The following is a 25,010-nucleotide window of genomic DNA, read 5'->3' on the forward strand; positions in this document are numbered from 1 at the left end:
TTGTTACGATGACTAGTCTCCGTCTACAACCCAACACTTCCTTAAACAATGCATCGCTGCATCTTATAGACTGTGTAAGAGACACTTTATCATGTTTTATATTGGCCAAATATGAAATGTGCTATTCCAGTTAAAATCCATACACCCTTTGTAGAACACGTGACCTTAATCTCCCACACAGGGGTGTAAATTTTACATGTTACATCAAATTATGCATCGCTGCATCTTATAGACTGTGTAAGAGACACTTTATCATGTTTACTGGCCAAATATGAAATGTGCTATAACCAGTTAAAATCCATACACCTCATACACATAAAGTTAATCTTCCACAAAGTGGGTGTAAATTTCACAAACTCAATCATTCAGGTAACCCCATTTGAAATTCACACTCCGTGTGTGGGAGATTAAGGTCATGTCATCCATTGGGGGCCGGGGTGTATGGATTTCAATCGGAATAGCGCAGTGACTTGGACATAGAAACTGACCGGTCATAGACCTTAATTTAAGAAGCATAATGAAAAAAATGAGGCCATCCACTTGTGTTGAAATCAGAATCGAATTTCAGTTGATCAATAGTGAAAGCAAAATATTTTTAATAATTTAAATATCAATGTATCTGAATATTTCATATGAACTTTAATGATGGTAGTAATTAATTTAGTTTGGATAGAATTAGATAATTATCGTGGTTTCTCCTACAGACAAGTAGTTTGTTTATAATATTTTTTTTCAAAGATAACTTCAACCATCTGTTTTTCAGCTCCCCTTATAATATAGTAGCCTGAAAGTGGCCTCGTGTCCAGCTGAATGACATGCATTAGGATCCACAACATACTCATCTATCAAGGCACAGTTCGTTATTCCCAATACATTTCTACATTCATTGAATGACCCTTAGAAAATATGGGTACAAAAACTCATACTCTGCAGCTCGAGGTCAAATTTTGCACTATGATTGTTTAATTGAGGTTATTGTACTATGCCATTGGGATGAGGTCATTGTGGTCCATAGTGTTATCGGTCACTGTCAATGGCTAATACAAGAGGCCAAAATAAGACTGGCAAATGAAGCAAGATTATTGTGTAATATAATATGCAGTGGTCGCTCCAGGTCCAGGACTTCTTCTGGTGGCGTGGGAGGGGGTTAAAGTGAAATCAGGAGGCAAAAATCAGAAAATTCTTCTAAACTTACTTTCATTTCTTGCCCCCAAAATGGGATTTTGATGACTTTTTTGTTTGTGTCCGGGGGAGGCAATCGGAAGGGGGAGCCCAATAGGGATACATGCATGCCCCCATATGGCACCACCACTGTTTATAGATATGGAAGTACTTATACGCTGTCTTCAGTAGATAGCAAAAATTATTAACACTATAACGTGCTGTTGCAGTAGGCAGAAAAGGTGAAGTATCTTTTATTAGTAGTATTAGTATATAATAGTATCATAATTTTATCACTTGTGGAAAAAGAGTGTATTTACTTCAAATTTGCTATCTTCAGTAGATAGCAAAATATTAACATTATAACGTGCTGTTGCGGTAGGCAGAAAAAGTGAAGTTTTTTTTTTATTAGTAGCATAATTTGATCACTTATATGACAAAAGAGTGTATTTATTTACTTCAAATTTGCTATCTTCAGTAGATAGCAAAATATTAAAACTATATAACGTGCTGTTGCGGTAGGCAGAAAAAGTGAAGTATCTTTTATTAGTAGTATCTTTTGTAATAGTATCATAATTTGATCACTTAAAAGGGCATTTCGTGATCCACAGCCTCATCCCCCCACTTTTCTCAAAAAAAGTTGAGATTTTTATATCACTGGAAACCTCTGGCTACATAATGTTTATGTATAAAATATTTCTTGCAGATTAATTCGTTTAGCAAAGATATCGTGAAATTTGAATTTCGTTCTGGTGCACCAGAACGAAATTACAACGCATTGTCTATGGAGCAGTGTAATATACATAATCATGCATAACTCGCGAACGCAAAATCGGAATCAACTGAAATTCTGGGAATAGGTTTTTTCGTGGATATGTACTGAAAAATGACATAAATAGAGGATGCTAGGATCACGAAATACTCCTTTAAATGGCAAAAGTGTATTTACTTCACAAGTTACATCATTTTGGTCAACTTTTACAATGACTCACATTGTATGATGGAACTTGTAAAGACAACAAGATAAAGATAATTTATGTACCAACTCATGAGAAAAGACTAACATTGTTTCTATTGGTATATGTAACAACCCTTTTCCACGGGATTCAAAAATGAAAAGTTAACTTCATCATGGCAAAAGGAAGAAAGTTATTAAATCCAGTAAATTGTTACTGATGTAGATAGATAATACTTACCATATTAAGGGCTCGGATAGCGACGTTTTCACGATTTTTTGTGGGACCTGAGAGCACATCATTCATAGGCTATCGAATTACATTTTGAATACGAGGAATGTCCTTCTGACATCAAATAATTATGATGGTTTTTTTTAATTCGCGATATGATACACATTTTAAGGCAGATGATTAAAAATTGATATTTTTCACATTTTTTTGTCCGCAGCAAGTTCGAAAGAAATAAAAACTCGAAATAAACAAACACCTATACAAAACAGGTCCAGAGACAATCGTAGCCGATTCTTGATCGTACGAAAAAAAGCCTCGATCACCATACTTATTTTATTTAGCTATTATTTATTTATTTATTTATTTATTTATTTATTTATTTATTTATTTATTTGTTTGTTTGTTTGTTTGTTTGTTTGTTTGTTTGTTTGTTTGTTTGTTGGTTGGTTGGTTTATTTATTCTTTAATATATTCATTAATTCATTCTTTTATTCGGTAAAGTCGACAAAGCAATAGGCCTACAAAAATCACAGAAATCACTTAACACCCGGAAACATCAAAGGTCGGTATTAGAGAAGTATCAAAGTTGTAAGGTGGTCAAAATAGGTCAATCCCCAGTTCCTCTTCAAAAAATTGTTTGGTTGCCCTCCAGTGGGATTTTTGGGGTGGGTCAGTCAGTCGGAAAAATATGTATTTTTTTAGTGTCTCGCTACTGTATAGGCCTGTAGGCAATGAACATTGGTCAGTGGAAAGATACATCAATACTTCACTTTATAAGAAAACACTTCAGACCTTCAAAAAATAGGGCCTTACACCATAGAAATGGATTCAATTAGAACAACTGCATACTTACAGGCATAAGACGCCAAGTTTATTGGAAACCATCGATGCAGGAATGCAATGGCGTAGCGTGGGTCATCGGTGTGTGGGGGTGTGTGTGTGGGGTGGGGGTGGGGGTGGGGTGAGGGCAACCATGATTGAGGGCACCGGGTCTGATTGGGTGGGGGGCACAAGCCGTTTTTCGGCCATTTTCCTGTGGGGATTTAAAAAAATTCAGATCAATTTGGGGAGGCATGATTGGGGGGGGGGGGGGAGAATGTGCCTCTCCCGTGCCCCTATGACGCTACGCCACTGTAGGAATGGATAGTTATAAATGTTATAATTTAATAGTATACAGTAATGAAAAATTTTATTGGTCAAATTCAGCTTTGAAATGGAATTTAGATACAGAAAAAGTATTAAAAAAACTAAAATTATAAACTAAAAACTATAAAAAAATAAAAAATTAAAGGGCCGACCCTGATTTTGGCCAGTTTTGGGTCGGTCGGTGGAGGAAAAGCAAACAATTTTTCATTTTATTTTATTTCTTATTCTTTTTGCCTAATGGTGACAAATTATTGAATGGGCTATCATTTTTTCTTGTTTGCAAACTTATTCCTCAACCCCTAGTATTCCAGCTTGAAGCATAACTAGTTTTCATATCCAGCAGGGAGGATGGGCGGGGGTAATTGTTTTCTGGAATTGCCAAATATAATTAACTTAATTTTTAGGTTCCCTTTTACATAATTAAGATATTAATTATTGTTTACTTTTGGTTGTTTTGATTTGTAGTACCAACATTGAGAACAAGGCGACGGATAGAAGAGATGGAAGCGGAACCACCGGTTGCTATGGGTTACTGGGGTAAACCACTTCTTCTAGAAGGTGCTAAATATGACTTCTTGTGTATACGAGCCACCTTAAGGTCGTCGAAACCTAACGGCGCACGATTTAATGAAGGTATGTCGTTATAAAGCCATCAAATAATGAAAAGAAATTTATGTTGTTCCTACCATAATAAAAACTCCTTTAAAAAGGAATAGGGCGAGCCACTGAGGAAGTGCCAAGATAAAGGTGTAGTTATTTTATTCGAACTGTTTTTATAAATGGGATTGTTCATAATAAGCACGTTTGTACGTTTGTCAAATGACAAGTAGGGCATGTAGTAAAAACACACTGCATAATTCTTGATAGGCAATTGTTGTCAAAAGGGTGGTTCAAAAGAAACACAAATAATTACTACAGACACATGCAATGTAGTTTTGTAATTTTAATAATACTAGAAAAAGAATCTTATAAAGATCGAGATAACATAAAAGCACCATCATAACACAGTAGTTATTACGTTGACATTATTATGTAAATAAGTTTATGTGCATCAGTCATATCCATAACAAAATATGAATGTCATTAGATTAGTGGTGGTTGGCATATGAATTGTTTACATGTGTTTGTTAAGGCAATAATGAAGATGAAAGACTTAAAAGTGAAAGTTTGGCATTATTTTGAGTTTTGTTCGTGCAAAAATATATTAGTAATTTTAATTATGTACATATTTACATTTGTTACTGGCAGGCTTAAGTGCGTGATCAAATCGTGTAATTTACCTGATATCATGATGACCATGATAATGACTTGCGTGTGTTGTGAGAAGTGCATAAATCTTCTAACAATTCAATGCTATTTTATCTCCGTGTTCTAACAATAAATTTCCCCGGGGGGGGCACTTCCATGACAGATATGCATCATGTGCCTCGGGATAGACCCCCTTTTTCAAACCAGCTTGTACCCAATGACCCCCTTTTTTGTGTTATGGTCCTATTACCCAATGACCCCTTTAAAAAAAAATCATGTATTCAATGATCCTCTTTTTCTATTTCCTGCTATACCGAATGACCCCCTTTTAATTCCCAAATTTAGGTGGTAATGAGATTGTTCACATTTCCAAGGTGGCCAAGTTGTTTTTACGCAGTTTGGCACTTATTTATGTGTACTTTTAAGTACACATAAATACTTTTAAGTACACATTAAAATGACACTCTTTTGGCAATCCTGTACTCAATGACTCCCATTTTACTTTTTGTTACCCCAATGACCATCCTTTTTCAAAGTTTCATACCGAATGACCCCATTTTTAATCATGCTGTGTACTGAATGACCCCATATTTTTGTAATTACTGTACATTTGACCTGAATGCCCCCTACTTTTAACATGGCCGAGGTACATCCCTGCCATTGGGAGTGCCTCCCCCGGGTAAATTTCATCAGAATAACATTTTCACATATAATTTTTGTCTTTAGCTTTAAATGTGTCATAATATAAATGACGTTCTTTATAAGTTAACTTCCACGTTTACCCAGATATTATTAGCAGTATCAGGTCTCTCAATCTAGTATATACACAGATTTACAGCTCATCTTACCCCCCCCCCCTTCAGAAAGTCCAATTGGCACGGTACATGTATAATAATTTACTTCCGAATGGTACCTTGCGCCTTTTAGCTCCACTTATTCATTTACACCGATTAAAGGATTCTCGTTAAACCAGCAAGCTTGAGTGAGGGCGTTACTGATGTTACATCAGCAGAGCCAAGTGAAGGCCAAGTATCATTAACATATTCTATACGCTATAGTTTAACAACAAGCACATGCAAGCAAGTATTTTGCCAGTATCAATAAAACTATAATGAGGCTATTAATGTAGCCCAACTGTACGTACAATCTGGCAATACCGCTCAGTCTGAGAGAAATGAAAATATCTGTTGCAATTTTCTGATTTGCATAAAAGTAATGCTAGTTCATGGAAGTTGTAAAACAATTATTTCTTTTAATACAAACATATTCCTTGGTAAGACAACTTTATAGCACTGTTTGAATATCAACATGAAGAAGTAATGACAAATTTAAATGGACACTATCGCCTCTGTAGTTTCCTGATTACATAGACAGCACGAATATTTCATTTTTATTCTGAAACGCCGTGAAGTAGTAAGTAGTACAAAACCCAGCGCAATATGGTCGAAAATCGCTTCGCGATTTTCGCCCAAAAAAGAATGTTTTAAAACACCACGTCATTTATATTCATAGCAGAATAATTAATCTTGTTCCGTGCCGCGCGTCGATTTACTTGCCTTACTTGACTTATAGGCCGTTGCCCTGTAAGCAAATTAAAAATATTTGAGAGCCTTCACACTTAAAAAAGAGAGGGCTAGTATTAATGTTAATGTAACTGAAAGATATGCCTTGATCAAGCCTCTTACCTGTAAGCCACCGAATAAACGGGAAATGTTGGGCACTGGTGGAGGTAGAAAGCTGGTATTTATCTATTCAAAAAGGACGAGTGACAAAAATCATGCAACTAGTTCTGTTCAATACTTCCCAACGCTTCCCTCGAAGACATATTTTGAGTAGTGGATACCGGCTGCTCAAAATATAAGTCCCCCCAAATATTTTGTCACGGGGATGGTCCATACAATCATCCCCCAATGTTGACGTCTGAATATGGGTTTCTGATCAAATTAACCTCATATTTGCCCATTTTAGCTCCAAACGTGCAAATTTTCACGCGCTTTGCGTGCATTTATTCCATTTTTGCACCATATTTCAATAGTTTAGCTTCAAAATAGCAAAATTTTTCGCGCGCATTTGTACCTTAAACTTGTTCTGTCGCCAAAAGGTGCTGGATTCACAATGTCAACAAGAAATCTACGCCACTGGTTGGGACAGAACTAGCTGCGTGATTTTTGTTGCTCGCCCTTTCTGAATGGAAAGACCTAGGGGGCCTATGTATAATATCAGCTCTACCAGCATGACCAGTGCCCAACATTTCCCGTTTATTCGGTGGTATAGGAACGCACCATTCGATTGTCGGGGGGAGGGGATGGAAGTTTGGGTCAGGTGGAATTTTTTTTCAAAATTAATGTTTACCTTTATACAGATTTGGGTGGGGACTTTTTTTTTTACTAATCAGGGAGGCAATTTTTTTTTCTTCATCTCACTAGTGGGCAACTGTTTATTTTTGCTCATTAGTGGGCGAAGTTTTTTAAAAAAAAAAAACTCCCATGCCACCCCCTGGAAATCTAATATGGTGCGCCCCATACAGAGGCATTAATACATCTTTCATTAATAACAACAGCCCTCCCTTTCATAAGTGTGGAGGCTCTCAAATATTTCTAAATTACTTAAACATAAGCAAGTAAGCAAGTAAACTCAAACGTCGTACGGAACAAGACTAATTATCATGCTATGAATATACATTACGTGGTGTTTAAAAACATTATTATTTTTTTCTACGCGAGTTAATCCAGATTAGATTCAAACTAAATGTTCTTTCAGTAATCGTTCCATGACATGTATATATATTCAGTAGTGTTAAGTTGTATTTCTGGGAAAACACACTCTTTCTCACTTTTGTTTCATATATTTTTGAAATTTCTTTCGTAGTTTTAATAGCTCTATATTTTGGCTTGTTTCTGGACGTATTTTTAAGCCTTTCAACTTGCTTGATTAGAGTTTGTCAACATTCAAATATAATTATTTATGTGAAGGCGCTAAAATAATTAGAACGCCGTTATGATCAAAACGCCGTTATAATCAAAACGCCGTTATGATGTCATTTAAATGAGGGCACTGTTAATGATTTATTTATTGAATGTTGTTACGGGCGCAGACCACCAAATAGCTTCTGTATTGAAAAACACAAGAGAAATAATCATACTTATTTGACTGAGAGCGTTGCTAGCCAGATGCTTTTGACACTTTGTTTAAATGCAGACTTGGTAGGCAATCCCTTGATGTTTGATTGCAGTGCATTCCAGTCCAAAAATACTGACAAAGATAAAGTGCACCATGCATGGTAGATGTTAAAGACATGATTAAGCCTTAACTCTGTCACAAAATGTCAACAAAATGTCAACAAATTCATGTTGCTTAATGTGATCTCTGGGAGAAAGTTTCAGGAAACGAATAACCTTCATAATTTTGAGCAATTTGCAGTTTATTTTTTGTCACTATACCATGAGTTTACCAACATTCATGATATAATTATTTTTGTGAGGGCACTGTTAATAATCAGATTTGTTAAAATGCCGTGATTATTTCATTGAACTGAGGGCGCTGTTAATGATTTATTGCAGCGATTTGAGGCCTCCTTCGGAGGCGAATGAGCATTGTGATTTGAATGATTTATTGAATGATTTTGAATGGGAAACCCACTCTGTTGTTTAAAGTCCGATTCTTACTCCACATCGCAGCGCGATGCGATGCTGCGATGCTTTTAGAACATCGCAGCATTGCAAGATGAAATTAAAATGTACATTTTAATTTCATCGCGCGATGCTGCGATGTTTTAAAAGCATGTGGGGTCTGCATCTCCTTTTATGGTCATTCTGCCGACCTTGATTTTCCAGCAGCCAATCACAATCGTGTACGGCTGCGATATCGCAGCGCGATGCTATTTCAGTTTTTATAGCATCGGAGCATCGCATCGCTCTGCGATGTGGAGTAAGAACCGAAGGCGTAGCTTCTCATAGTCTTTGTTAAAGACGACTCACCATCCTTTTCCGAGGGGGGAGCGGCGAAGCCGCGACAGCTAGCCGCTTCGCGGCGACCAACGAAGCCGCGAAGCGGCTGAGAGCGAGCCGGTCGCAGCGAAGCGGCGACCGGCGAGCAAACCAACTTAATTTTACCGTGCTATTATACTCCTACACAGGTTGGTTGCTGGCGGGTATTTATCAGTTTTCCAGTCTGTAACAGGTAACACAGACAAGCTTCTCAATTGAAAAGCTAGAGAGTTGAAACTTGTTTGATTGTTTGTTTACCCAGGTTGGTCCGTGAGGGACATAATGCTAACCCATGGGAAATCCATGGACCGTTCCAAGATCATACAATAAAAATGATTCATATCATAAATTGGAAAGATTCATTTTTTTAAAAGATTCAAAATACCGAGTTTATCAAAATAAATGGCAGGTTTGGAAGGGACTTTTCAACTAAACATTTTGTTCTTATTGTAAAAGCTAGACAATTCAAATGCTATATAAATATGTATGTGAGAGTGTGTGTGTGCTGGTACTGTTTATGTATTGTTTAATAAAAAAAAATACCTGGTGTATAAAAATCAAAATTTCTGTATTTATCTGAGTAAACTATGATTGTAAAATGTACACTGGAAAAAAAGAAATAAAAAAAAAAAAAATTAAGTTAAATGGAAAGCAAAAAAAAAAAGATAGCTTTGATAAACAAAGCAAAAGAAATGGAAGAAAACAGCAAGGAAAAGGAGAGAAGGCCACTCCCAAACACAATTGTACAATTTTACTCTTAGCCCTTACCTCATGAGAAAGGAAATTGGAATTCCAATCTCAAGCCCCGAATCAAAGGAGAGAGTTTGACAATATTCATAATAATAATTATTTTGAGAGGACACTGTAATGATTAGATTTGTCAAAATGCCGTTATAATGTCATTAAACTGAAGGCGCTGTTAATGATTTATTTATTGAATGATTTTGAATGGGAAAACCAACGATGTCGTTAAGGGCGCAGACCACCAATAAACAGTTTCTCTATTGAAAAGCTTGTGAAATTAAAACTTTTTTCGCGGCTTTTTCTATACCCCGCGCGCGTGGCAACATTTTTCACACCATCCCTGTATTAAATTAAGGACTAAATTCTTATTTAATCTTTAATTTTGGCTATCTTTATATAGATTCATTTTTTCTTCTTCAAAATATTGAAAAGCTACGCCGCTATTTCAACACTGAAACTAGCATTAATACGGGCTCCGTAACTTAGGCCAAAGAAAAAATAAGGTTTGTCTCATGTCCCCCGAGCGAATACAAATCCAATGCGGTATGCGGTATTTTATTTTTTATTTTATCAATAAATCAGGTGTTCAGGGGGGTTATCCCCTTGAAAACCCACCGGTTTTTGGCCCATTGTTTTTGAAAATAAAAATTGTGAAATAATATTTTATTTTTTAACGTTTTCACCATGAGAAATCAAACTATGCGCACAGTAGTCTTTGTCAAAGACTGACTCGCGATAGTGGGGGACACGCGATCAAGGGGGGGTGAGCGGCGAAGCCGCGATGAGCCGCGAAGCGGCGAGGGCGTGCCGCGTCGCGGCGATGTGCCCACTATGGTTTCCGAGAGTGTGTGGTTCCCAGTAGTTTCTCTCCCTATGGATAACATAGGTACACGGTCTGTAACACAGACTATGCGCACAGGGGACATGAGACAAACCTATGTTTGTAAACTTCGGTCAGCGGGGTAACTTTGGTCGGTCAAATATATTTTTTTAAATGGTCATATTTTCGTACAGCAATATTGTGTTTGGTCATATTTGGTATCAATTTGTTAAGAAATATATTTGGAAGAAATAATAGTCGCTCATGTCCAATTTCCTCGAAATTTACCAAAAAATCGGTATTTTGACCAAAAATGAGCATTTTTTACATTTTTAAAGAAAAATAAAAATCGATATTTGTGAGCAAAAAATGTGTGCTTGATTAATTTTTCAAGGGGTCAAATGTCACAAAAAATAACAACTTGCCCATTTACAGCGAAGATCAATTTTTTTGATTTTTTTTCCTTCATGGAATGTAATACTCTGACCAAAGTTGCCCCAAATGCGGTGTAACTTTGGTCAGGCTATTTTCAACCCCTAGGGCACCCTTACAAAATTATTTAAAATTCTTTTTCAACTTCAGGGTGTAGAAGGGAACCCTAATGTCACAAAAAAGAGATACTAAGTAATTAGAAATGTAATGGGCTTTGTTTGGAAGCAGTGGTGTAAAAACTCTGAAAAGTGCCCAAAGTTACCCCCATTTTACGGTATACTGTTCATATCCATTTCAGTGATTCATATTCTGTCGGTCGAACATCCGGGCTATCTCTAGTCTCGGGCCCAAACTGCATGTGGCTCACGGTTTGTTGTGAACAACAGAACCCGGCTGTGAAGGAGGCTACATAGCGATGTTGCTGGAGTGGCATTCAATTTCGGAAAAAACGACACTCGACCATGGAATTTAATTTTAAGTTTGTCAGTATATAAACGGTAAATCAAGTAAGTTTCTTTCACTCTGAAGACTTAGAAACGGTTGTTTGATTCCACTGACTATTTGCGATCGAAATTTACATAACACCAATAACAGAAATCATCAACAAAAATCGAATCAGGAACTTGTTTTCACTCGAACATCATCAACCGGAAGTGACGTGACACGGACCGACAGAATAGCATCTTTTTATTTAAATCAGAATATGCCAACCTCACGAAAAACACCGGTCCCTTAGGACAAATACTAGTATTTCATATCATACACCAGTCGTGCATTTCCTTGTGTTATATATTGACACCAGGTCCTATAATTTTGACATTTACTGCAAAAGGTCATTCCATTTCAAATTAGTGGACTTTTTGTAACAAATCACTGATGCCTGATGGGAAATACTAGTCCGGGTTACAAGTAGGCTAGAATCCTCCAGTCCTCGAATACTTACGCACGGCCGCTTAACTGTGCCGTATCGAATAAGGCAACGTGAAAGATTGTGGGTAAAAAAAGGCGTCGCCATTAGAGGCCAGAAGGATTCAGGCTAGGTTACAAGTGCCCTGATGTATGGCCGAGGCACTTTCAAGCGTCTTACTGGCACTGAACAGACAAAGTTCGCATTAATTAGCCTATTTTGCGCTCACTTTTAGTTCATACTTTTCTTTTCTGTGGATGTGGATGTTCCTTTTAAAAAGCAACCTTCCTCTGGTATCTACCAGCGGTTGGGTACATGGGAGAGTCCTTAAAAGGGTAGACGAGGTGTTGTTGGTCGAAGCAACCAAAAAAATCGATTTTCATTATCTAGATCAATATATTATTGACAAATAACACCTTCATGTTTTGCAAAAGTTCATTCTACAAATACTATACTTTGCAAACATGCTTAATTTATTATTGTTATTGAGTTATGTACGTTTTACAAAAGTGTTGTTGTTTCAGCCCTCTTCACAACATAACTCAAGAACCACAGGACCTAAAAAAGTATATCTGTGATATTTGAATTCTTCTACACGCTCGCTATGAAATGAGCAATGCAGTTTTTGCCAAATCTCACTACCATTCGCAAGATGCTGTGAACTACCAAATCGCAATAGTTTGAAATAGTTAATAACCTTAAATACACCCTTTCTTTTCTTACAGAATTCATGGTAGATTCCGGAAGTGACGTAGTCACCGCTCGACAAGAGATCCTGGACAAGTTAGACCTGGAACTTATTGGTACTATACAGAGTCGTGGCGTCCACAGCACTGTAGAAAAACAATTATATAAGGCTATGTTATGTATAGGACGGCAAGAAATTGAGATAGAGGTGAGTTATGAATGAATGAGCCACTAAGTGGAGGTGAACGCACTCCAACATTCCTTGAAAAATCAGAGCAAAATTCTAGGATGACAATTTCGTCCTTTGGTACAATATCAGAAAGTTCTCTCTAATAAATGACGACCTCTAGCTCTGATGCATTGCAAATGTTGCAAGAGTGTTTTTACAAACTATAGATGGCGCTACAGCAACATTGCAGCCCAGTGCAGCCAGTGAGGTCTGGTTTTAGCTTTAAAATGGTCTCATATTCCCTACGGTTTCCAATTACCTGCACTGGCTAAACTTTACTATACCCTACCACATTTGACCGTCGCCGAAGCTACCCTAGTTTTAGCCCTGCTACACCGACGGCGCGAAACTCGATGATAGGATTACATTGAATGATGTATGGATTAACTCAGTGCAATATATAAATCACTTAATTTAGCAAATTAAATAAACGAACGAGAGAGATTCAAAACAACATTGTAGTAATTTAATTAATAATGCCACTATATAATGAAGAAGAGGAACATTAGTAAATTTTAAATTTAATTAATATTCATAATTATTGCTTTGCTTCCCATAATCAGCCAGGAATCATAAATCTGCATAATGATCGGTTTCCATTCATTAATTATCTTATTTGAATTATTAATTAACTATTAACTTAAGAACATTAAATAAAAACATTAACTTTTAACAATACTCAGTCATTAATTACCGTATAATATGTAAATTATGATGCACACGAGGAAGGTTACCGTTGTTGCAGGGCTACAGCAACATCCCCGTTTGATAATTAATGAATTAATTAACAAACAAACAAACAAACTTTATAAATATTCACCCATTAATGCGATGCCTATGAGGAAGGTTATCGTTGTTGCAGGCTACAGCGACATCGCCGTTTGAAAATTAATGAATTAATTGACAAACAAACAAACAAAACTTTATAAATATTCACCCATTAATGCGATGCCTATGAGGAAGGTTATCGTTGTTGCAGGCTACAGCGACATCGCCGTGAACGACAATTTCTCAACAACCCTACTATCGATTTCCATGATTTTTGTACCAAATTTCTTCTTTTTAAACGACCTTGCTAAGTATAGGCCTAACTGATAAAAAGTATCATGATTATACGTCGTTCATAAAACGCCCCTACCACTCACAAGCTTTACTTTACATTGACCGCGTTCTTACGTTCAATACAAATCTGAATAAAGATGGAAGATAACAGTTCTGTTTCATTCACAATGTTTTGTTGAACTTGTAAAAAAATGTCTTATGGTGCTTATTTTTTCACCTAACTAGTCGGGACTGTATGACAATTTTTTTCTTAATTAACTTGTCAGTGGTCTGTTTTTATTTATAACAACTAACAACTACAACGTATGAAATCACATAAACCAGTGTGTACGTCGTTCATAAAAGGCCCCAACCAGTGATAACCAGGTGCAAAAGTTCTGTTTCTTTTTAATTAACTTTTCAGTGGTCACGGTCCTGTTTTTATTTATAATATCTGGAAATTATGAAATCACATAAACCAGTGTATACGTCGTTCATAAAATGCCCCAACCAGGTGCAAACTAAGTTACGTGCATTATGCGCTTACCAATGACAACTTTTAAGTTAAAACTTAATATTTCCTCTTGTCAACAAACAAGCAGCTCCCCATTTCACATGTGCATCATATGTATATCGCCCAAGCATAATCATCTACAATCCAACGATCACTTGTATCAATATGCAAATATATGATTCAATACGTGCATATAATAATAGGGATTAGTTTTTTAACGGCTTTTAAGTCAGACCTGGGCGGGCGAAGCGTAAATAAACATGTGTTGCTTAATCCTAAAACCAAGCTGGTCATTTATTTTTATTCTTTAAATAATCAAATAATAAAAAAAAATCGTTCGCGGCGTCGCTGTAGCACGGCAACAGCGGTACCTTCACCCAATGGCAAGGTATAGGTTAGCGGCGTCGCTGTAGCACGGCAACAGCGATACCTTCCTCTCCTTCATTACATTTATTTGATCAAGTCAAGGGGCGCAACACTAAATAAGCGTCCCATAGGATAACGTGTGATTTCGGCCTACTTCGAGCGCCATTCCTGGCGTCCCTGCAATACTTGGCAAAATAAATTTGGTATCAAATTCAAGCTGTGTTTCTGTAGATTCCAAAACTTTTGTCGGCATATATCGATGACCGTTGACTTTTTTCGCTATTTCGCGGTGCAAAAAATATGGCCTAAAAATATACTAAATTCACCACTCACATTTCAAAATCGGAAGTTGTCTTCATCCGCCACAGAGAATTGCTTTTGAGAGTAAATGTTCGGTTTTTTCTGCATCTTATCATTGAAGACACTTGTCGAATTCATATGAGCTGATTTTGAGTGATTTAAAGTGAACATGTCGGTAGATATGGTCGCTACAATCTCATATTCACTATGCACTATATTAGCCGAATTTCGTTCTTACATAAAATGCGTAGTGATTTAGTGTTGCGCCCCCTTATAAGGATTTAAAAGTTTTCAAAATCCACATTTGTCACTTGTTAATTAAACTAGAGACAATTTGTAGCTCAACACCGAAGATTTCATGTCTCTGCGACATTTCGTTCAAGAGAAATGTTGTTTTAAAGATCAGTGCCGAAACGTGGAAAATCGCATATTTCGACTTTTCCCCCAATATGCGAGAGTTTGTACAAAACTCACTAAACTGGTGACAGACAACAATTTAAGCACGTCTTTGAACCAAGTTTAATTTCGTTTCTAGATTATCTGTCTTGCCATTTTATTTTGGAAAGCACTTGTTAATGAGTGTGAAGTATAAACACTCCCCCCCCTGTTTCAGTAGTAACAATTATGATCTTTTTGCATAGGCCTACTGAATATGCAGCAAAACGGCTTCATGCAGATTAACAATGTCTATTAACTTTAAAACCCGTTTTTGAGCCTTTTTGAAGATTTTTGGGTACAATTTCTAGACTTTGAAGGCGCCTGCTCGGCCAATACAGCGTTTTTCCCAATAATAATTCATCAGGGTGACTTTTTGTAATACTTGTTTATCATCATGATTGAAATAGAACACATTTCATGAAACGCATTTCTTATTTTGCGCGAAGAATGTAAAAGAACGCGTTCATAACGACGGCCGTTACAAGGGGCGCAACACTAAATAAGCGTCCCATAGGATAACGTGTGATTTCGGCCTACTTCGAGCGCCATTCCTGGCGTCCCTGCAATACTTGGCAAAATAAATTTGGTATCAAATTCAAGCTGTGTTTCTGTAGATTCCAAAACTTTTGTCGGCATATATCGATGACCGTTGACTTTTTTTCGCTATTTCGCGGTGCAAAAAATATGGCCTAAAAATATACTAAATTCACCACTCACATTTCAAAATCGGAAGTTGTCTTCATCCGCCACAGAGAATTGCTTTTGAGAGTAAATGTTCGGTTTTTTCTGCATCTTATCATTGAAGACACTTGTCGAATTCATATGAGCTGATTTTGAGTGATTTAAAGTGAACATGTCGGTAGATATGGTCGCTACAATCTCATATTCACTATGCACTATATTAGCCGAATTTCGTTCTTACATAAAATGCGTAGTGATTTAGTGTTGCGCCCCCTCAATACAAAATGCGCATAAAGTCTAGCTTTGCGCCGTCGCTGTAGCACAGCAACAACGATAGCTTTGCGCCGTCGGTGTAGCCCAGTAAAAAGGTATAGCTTCGCGCCGTCGCTGTAGCACGGCAACAGCAATACCTTCGCGCCGTCGGTGTAGCCCAGTAAAAAGGTATAGCTTCGCGCCGTCGCCGTAGCACGGCAACAGCGATACCTTCCTCCCCTACATTAATTTGGTGACATGACCAAATAAGGTATACCTCAGTGCCGTCGGTGTTACCATACGGAAATAGGTATAGGCCTACTTTCGGGCCGTCGGTTTGGCCCCTCAAAAATGTCTAGCTTCGCGCCGACGCGTCGCTGTAGCATGGCAACAACGACACCTTCGCGCTGTCGGTGTAGCCCAGTAAAAAGCTATAGCTTCGCGCCGTCGCTGTAGCACGGCAACAGCGATACCTTCCCGCCGTCGGTGTAGCCCAGTAAAAAGGTATAGCTTCGCGCCGTCGCTGTAGCACGGCAACAGCGATACCTACCTCCCCTACATTCATTTGGTGACATGACCAAATAAGGTATATCTCAGTGCCGTCAGTGTTAGCATACGGAAATAGGTATACCTTCGCGCCCTCGATTTAGCCCCTCGAAAAGTCTAGCTTTGCGCCGTCGCTGTAGCACGGCAACAACGACACCTTCGCGCCGTCGGTGTAGCCCATTGAAAAGGTATAGCTTCGCGCCGTCGCTGTAGCACGGCAACAGCGATACCTTCGCGCCGTCGGTGTAGTCATGTAAAAGGTCTAGCTTTGCGCCGTCGCTGTAGCACGGCAACAACGATACCTTCCTCCACCACACTCATTTGCTAATATGACAACTTTAACAATTAGGCATACTTAAGATGCACCTTTGCATCGTCGGTGTAGCCTTACGGAAATAGGTCTACCTTACCGCCGTCGGTGTAGGCCCCTCATAAATGGTCTAGCTTCGCGCCGTCGGTGTAGCACAGCAACAACGATACCTTCATTCACCATCACATCATTATTCAATATATGATACTTAACGTATTTACTCCATGAAATAAATGCTACTCATTCTTAATCAAACCACTCATTAACAATTAACATTCCTCTTATCAATATAACTTTAATCACTATTAACAATCATTGTTAATTACTTACAACAACCCTCTTATCCCTCACACTCATTATTATTATGTCATAATTATTATTAATTAACTACCATCGCCCTCTAATCCATCATAATAATTATAATTATATAATCATTCATAACCAATTACAATCGGCCTCTTATACGTCACACTAATTATAATTATATCATGCTTATTAACATCATCTTTTGATGCGATCAATCATTATTACTTGAGTACATTAAAATCTATTACGCATAATTAATACTTCTAAGCCATTATATAATGCAATATAGTTATTTCATTATGCTTAAATTCAATTCAAATGACATTATTACTATCTAGAAGTAAGTTAAGTAACCACAATAATTTAATCGTACTAACACTTATTACCTTGATGAATGCAAACTTCATTAAGTCAAACGCCGACATACTTTATTAAAAACCTGACTCATAAACCTCTAACTTAATTTAAATCTATCCCATTAATAAGTAATTCGTGCCGACGTCGGTGTAGTTTTACAAAAAAAGGTGCAGCTTCGCGGCGCCGTCGATGTGGTAGGGTATTCTAAAGGTACTCCCCTGCACTACTATTTCACTCTGCATGAGCAGTGCACACAAAATTGTCTATTGTTGACCCAATTTTTTTAACCAACGCCCTTCGTGTACCGACGGCCATGATGAGCGGGGGAGGGGGGGGGACCGGCCCACTTGTCCCTCACTGATCACGCCACTGATTTGATGAACAGCAGAACATGTCGTAGCTTCATGCATACGTATAAGGCCCCGTATCCATAGGCTGTTCCCTTGTGGCGTGTGCCCTTGTTCCGTGTTCACTTGTTCCCATGTGACCTGCCACACAGACAACGAACCTTTGTTTTGCTTAGTGGCCGTATCCATAGGTTGTCTGTGTGGCAGATCACATGGGAACAAGTGAACACGGAACAAGGGCACACACCACAAGGGAACAGCCTATGGATACGGGGCCTAAGATGTATTACCCCATGCTCAATGATTCTGAGGTCGTGGTTCGATAAGCATGGTAAGCTCGACAATTTTGTTTCAAAGCGACGCATCGCGACGGCGTACCCGTTTTTCGTAGTCCGACGAGTATATAGGACCTGTTTTTTTCTTAGTTACCAACTATACTCTAACTCTGATCGCTCAAGAAAGATTAACCACAAAAATACACTAACCGCGCCTCCCGAATTTGGGCGGCGCGGTCACTGGACTTTCGCGATTCGTCTTTCTTGCACCATGTCAGATAGTGATCATAGTGTGAAATGAGTATAGTCTGATAACTTAAAAAAAAAAAGGTCCTACTCGTCGGACTAGTTTTTCGTTGAAACCTTGTTCAATGCTTGCATGACTCTTGAAGTGTAGCTGTTAACCGTTTCATAAGACTCAGGGCATTGACAGCGAGGTGCGAAACGCTTTTAAGAAAATCAATTCTATTCAGTGTTGCTCTTAACATAGTACTGTGTTTTGTATCACCTATACAGATAATGGCAGAACCCTATGAATCCATAGGTAATCGAGTCATGCGTCATTTCCGTCACGTGATCGACAGTACAGTACATTATTGGCTACCAGGGAACCACGTTGATCCAATAGAACTAGAGGATATAGCAGGGCCCAGTACTAGCGGACTAACCCCAGGTCCCAGTACAAGAGAGCAGGAACCTAGACGTAGCGAACGGCATATAGAACCTCATGAGTTCGTGGTTCCAGAGGTTCCACGAACGGGACAAACCAAACGTGAATCCACAGAAGAAGAACCAAAGTCGAAGAAAAGAAAGACAAAAGCACGGAAAGAGGCCACTGATTGACGTACAGGGTGCACTTACTTAGTGCTCTGAACAAACAATATACCTAACACGCAAAAGACAAAGCGTACACTAACGGCTCTTTTCAGAGCCACTATTTTTGGAAACAACCCTTTTCAGATCCACCATTTCGGTATAAATAAGGTGCTGTGTAAGCGATTCGATTACTTTCTATCTTGAAGAATCCATCTGAAGAGCCCGCATGGCACGGTATAGAATCATGTCGATCCAAGTACCTGTTTTCTGATTATTGACAAACACAGTCATGATAGAGGCGACGTAATTTAATAACAACGTAACATATTTCTCATTTTATAGAACTTGGTAATAATCAGGAATTTTACTAACTAGTGGTGCCGTAATCATGGTTTAATTACCGGTATCACATATCTTATAACATTTTTAAAATGTTTAGAACCGATATCACTGTCTTTCTGATGGAAACAGGGAAGAGCTTTTACAAATACACAGTGAGATTCCTTCATTACAATGGTACCACATCCTGGTCACTATACGCGTTCTATAATGTCCTCCATGCACACCACCAGATAAACACGCAAAGTACACATGTTTTGTCGGTTATTGTGGTACCTTGTCTCAACCAAAGTTCAGTTACATCTACCTTTTGTGATGTCCTGAAAAAGTGGTACCGTAAAATGGGGTAACTTTGGGCACTTTTCAGAGTTTTTAAACCACTGCTTCCAAACAAAACCAATTATATTTCTAATTAACTCTTTTTTGTGACAATAGGGTTCCCTTCTACACCTTGAAGTTGAAAAAGATTTTTAAATAATTTTGTAAGGGTGCCCTAGGAGTTAAAAATAGCCTGACCAAAGTTACCCTGCCTTTGGGGCAACTTTGGTCACAGTATTACATTCTACGAAGGAAAAAAAATCAAAAAAATTGATCTTCGCTGAATATGGGCAAGTTGTTGTTTTTTGTGACATTTGACACCTTGCAAAATTAATCAAGCACACATCCTTGCTCACAAATATCGATTTTTATTTTTTCTGAACAAAATGTAAAAAAATGCTAATTTTTGGTCAAAAATCTCGCTTTTTTCGTAAATTTCAAGGAAATTAGACATGAGTGACTACTATTTCTTCCAAACATATTTCTTAAAAAATTGACACCAAATATGACTAAAAACAATATTGCTGTACGAAAATATGACCATTTAAAAAAATATATTTGACCGACCAAAGTTACCCCGCTGACCGAAGTTACCCCATTTTACGGTACTTCATAATTTGTCTGGGCTTATATGTTGTGCAGTCCGTGGCATGCAGCATAGGCCTAGACCCTGAAAAAATTGTGGTATAATGATGCATCATGGGTCCTCCATACATACAATAAGGTACCCTGCATGGTATCATTGGAGATCCACACAAAGACACCATGGCTACCCCGTAAAGAAGGAATCTGACTGTGATGATATGGTGCGTATGGAGGCAAGCAGGGTGAAACATTTTCACTTCAATATTTATTGAAATGGTTATTGAAATGTATGAAAAGAAAAATAATACGTAGGAACATAACTTATTGTTTTAGGATATTGGCATGACAATACGGTGAAGCTTTCACATCTCACCAATGCCATAATTTCTTTGCACTTTTTTTTTACCGATGAAATGAAATTCTGGATAATATGTTTTTAACACTTTCGGATAAGGTTGAAATCTCACTTTTGAAAAAAAGCCTCCAAGAGGTATGTTTTGATATGGCAGCTCACATATACACTTTGAAAAATGTTTAAACCTACTTTGGTTGTTACAAAACGAAAGACGGTTATGGTGTTGCAAGTTGCTCATTGTAGCCTACTTAGGCCGACGATGTAAATTATTATCAGACAATGAATTTTTTTAATTTTTCAATCTGTAATATTATTAATGAACTTCTATCAGGATCTTACATTTACCTCCTATTGGGCTGTTTCATTTAAAGTTTTAACGCCCCCTGTTGAAGATTGTGGAAATATCTTCCACAGGGGGAGTATGAATTTCAAATGGAATTAACACATTAGCCAACTCTATTTGAAACTCTGTTAGATTCAATCTGAATCTTGTACTATCTCAGAGGGTGTATGGAATTGCCTAATGTGTTCATTCCATTTGAAATTCATACTCCTCCTGTGGAAGATATTTCCAAAACCTTCCGCAGGGGTAGTGTGGATTTTAAATGGAATAGCTTTAATGGGCTATTCCAGAAAACAAGTGCACACCCCCTAAAGATGAGTAAAGTTTCAAAAAATGCAATATCTGGATTTCCAGGTTTGCTTCCAGAAAACTGGAATTCCAATTTGCCAATGTTACTGGGAAAAAGCTTGGAAATGCAATAAAATATATAACATCGCGGAATTGTCCGAAATAAGCCCTTCAAATTTAGGGTTTTCGATTGTGAACTATTTTTTGCTGGATTTTTTGTATTTAGACAATTTGAAAGTCTGGATTTCCAGCAATCATAACAGGTCAAAAAGTCCGGAAGTCCCGACTCATCTATTAGGGGATATCCATCTATTTTCTGGAATAGCTCCATGTCATGCTGCAAGACGTATCGTGCCTATTATGTACATCAGATCAGAGAAACACACCTTTATATACGATAATGTACTTTAGGACCACCATAAGTTCGTTTCACCATTACAGTAGTGAAGCAGGTGCATATATTTCGTTGGTCGCAGTATTGAGTCGCACGCCGAGCGAATGCGCACGTACAAGGGAGGATTGTTGGCGTGCTTGCGGGCAAGTTGCGGCACAACCACGTAAAAACACTGACGTCACTACCAAACTTACAGCTGTTCAACTATAATATTTCACATACACTATGGACCACAATGGCCTCATCCCAATGGCATAGTTCAATAACCTCACTTAAACAATCATAGTGCAAAATTTGATCTTGAGTTGCAGGGTATGAGTTTTTGTACCCAAATTGTCAAAGGTCAATCAATGAATGTACAAATGTATTGGGGTTAAAGAACTGTGTCCTGATAGATGAGCATGTTGTGGATCCCGTGATAAGATGCATGTCCTTATACTCGCACGGTGATACGCCATCATCACCCATTGGGCTTATCTATATACACAAAGTTTCAGGCAAGAAAGTCCTATCTGCAATAGCTGCCCTATAACATATGACAATTTATGCATTCTATATTGTACACATCTATGTGTGCAAATGACACATTGCAGCTATTGCAGATAGGGCCCTTGTCGGCGAAATAACTAACTTTGGCTACAATTTGTAACTCAATATTTTATCAGATAATTTACTAGTAGACTATTAATATCGAATCAACTTTGGGTAATTTTTACACAACGGTTTTTGCAGTGTATAGTTCAATAAGAATTACTAATATAATACACATTCACAATCATTTGCGTCACGTGATCTGCCTACAGACGAATTTTATCTATTGGTCCGCCAAAATCTTAACTTTTATTATCAATAATTACAAAACCACTTTAGTCACAATTTTGACTCCGTTTATGATAGTAGTCGGCGCATATTTGACAGTGGTTTCAAAATGACCACATAGTGTGAATTTAAAAAAGTTATAAAACTAAAAAAAAAAGACACACTTTGATTGTCGCCACAAACGTATATTTTGTTTTTAATTGACCTTTCCGGTAAAGCGTTTGCGGGTAGACCTGTGATGTCATTACGCCGATTCGTACATCGACGTTCGCTAAGCATGCTAAGGGAACAAACTAAAAGATCAATGACGTCCTATAAACGTAACTAGTTTCGTTTCTCAGCCGACCCCCTCCCTCCCTGCCAGAAACGTAGGCCTAATAATGAAATGTTGAAAATTTTGACATAATAATAAAAATGACACATTCTTCAGACCGATGTTTTTGTACAAACGTAATCGAGTATTTTTACCCCCTCCCTAAACGAAACTTTCGTTTATATGACGTCATCGATCTTTTGGTTTGTTCCCTAAATGATGTGCACATCGGTGTGACATCAAATGACCACATCTCAGGTCTACCACAAAGGCTTATGGGATTTACCGAAAAGGTCAATTATCAACAACAGATAATTATCACAAAGACACAATTCGTTTGTAAGCAGAATTGATGACGTCATTAATATCTACCTCTCATCATACCTCAAATACTCAATTACCATTGTATTGTCGTCTGCATCATATTTTGTCGCATCTTAAAAGGCTGCCTTGTGTGATTTTTATTATCAACGTTGTATTTCATATTGTTATTTTATATTTCAGCATGCTTCTTTCTTAAGAATGAACACGAGATTGTAATAATATTGTGATAATACCTCAAAATTAATATTATAAAGTTAATTTTACAGTGATGTATCTCATCACAGTTAGATGACAATAATAAAGAAATCACACAAGGCAGCCTTTTGAGATACGACAGTATGTGATGCAGACGTTATTATCACAATGTATTTATAATGATTGATTGTATGCAACTTTTACATTGGGATTTCGTACAAATGTGATAAAAGTGATTGCGCATGATTTTTATAAACATGGCCTAATCGGTAAGATTATTGGGATTTCAAATGAATTTGATCGATGGGTCGATCCTGTTCATCCTATATTCTTTGTTGATATGACGTCATATCACCACGAACTTGACAAAGCTAAAACCATATGAATAGAGGACGAGGGAGCGTATAAACTAGACAGGGTCTATGAACAACTCAAGTTAAACCAATAGCAACGACGCGTTACACACTTGTAATAATACTTTGTGGTTACCACAAAATAAAAATGACAAGATGCGTAGAATAATGAAAAGAAAAAAAAACTAGCGTTAAGGGCGTGTGGCCCAACATTTTCATGTTCTGTTTTCTATATTACCGGTATCTTACATTGAGGCCTACCATGAAAACAATATGTTTCAAAATGTTGAGTTGTATTGCTCCATCGGTTTTGATATGAGAAGCAACAACATGTGTGACGATGCCCATGATAGTACATTGGACAGTGGCGTAGCTGGGATTTTTTCCGGGGGGCAAGCCTGCATGGGGCGGGGCACAAATCCACCAAATCAAAATTTTGCCGCCCCTTCCTCAAAAGCCCGAAAAGGTTGACCCAATTTTTTTTTTTGGTCGTTTGAAAGAGTGAAGAGCAATAAAAAAAAAAAAAGGAATACAAGGGATAGCGACTTCATTGTTATAGGCCTTATATAGTTCCATTGTTCAAATTCTATCCGCACCTTATATCGTTGGCCTATGGATTCTCTCTTTCTCTTTCTTTTCCCCTTTTTGCCATCTCTCTCACTCCTTTATTATTTTGCCCTGCGCTAGGGGAGGGACGGGCTCCCAAATTGAGCATTGCCAGGGGGCAATTGCCCCTGACCCCCCCCTCTCCCGCAGCTACGCCACTGACATAGGCCCTACACTTGCAGTGTGGTTACCACAAATCACTACGTTTTTGTTCACACCTACGGTATATCTCGGCCGTTAAATTACACTAGGGTAATGAGAAGAATATACGCTTTCTTCTGATAGGCTACCGAAAGCTCAGCTTTAATCAGGCGGTGGTGGAAGCGATATCGCAATTTTTGACGTCGCCATTAGATTAACACATAAGGCCGTATAAAATTAATGTTTTGGTTCTCGTCCAGAGGATTTTCATGAATTGATGAGGGAGGAGGTGTTTTTTTTTTTTTTTTCAATGTAAAATTAGCATTGTCAGTAGTTTTCGGACTTCTCCAACAGTGCTCGAGGAAACGATGAGGCCCTTTTTTTTCTTTTTTCAAATGTGAGATTCTGAGGGATAAACCCCTAGAGTACCACAAAAAGACTTGGAAGTGATGCTTGTTCTCTAATAAACTTATTTATATGTATGAAGATTTCATAAATCATTCCAAAGTCTAAAAAAATTGAAAAACCTAAAAAAAAAAAA

The 25,010-nt window shown here is 37.7% G+C and overlaps 1 protein-coding gene across 1 annotated transcript in view; it reads left to right on the forward strand.

Moving 5' to 3' along the window:
* The window catches only part of LOC140146314 (uncharacterized), a 75,953-nt gene extending 54,791 nt beyond the window's left edge, over positions 1 to 21,162 (forward strand). Inside the window, exons 3-5 of the mRNA XM_072168113.1 lie at positions 3,960 to 4,127; positions 12,357 to 12,526; positions 18,797 to 21,162. Of these exons, the coding sequence (XP_072024214.1) occupies positions 3,960 to 4,127; positions 12,357 to 12,526; positions 18,797 to 19,123 (665 nt within the window). The 3' untranslated portion in view covers positions 19,124 to 21,162. The remainder of the gene's footprint in view (positions 1 to 3,959; positions 4,128 to 12,356; positions 12,527 to 18,796) is intronic.
* Positions 21,163 to 25,010: the final 3,848 nt, after the last annotated feature.

This window comes from Amphiura filiformis, chromosome 2 (assembly GCF_039555335.1).
Source record: "Amphiura filiformis chromosome 2, Afil_fr2py, whole genome shotgun sequence".
Taxonomy (NCBI): domain Eukaryota; kingdom Metazoa; phylum Echinodermata; class Ophiuroidea; order Amphilepidida; family Amphiuridae; genus Amphiura; species Amphiura filiformis.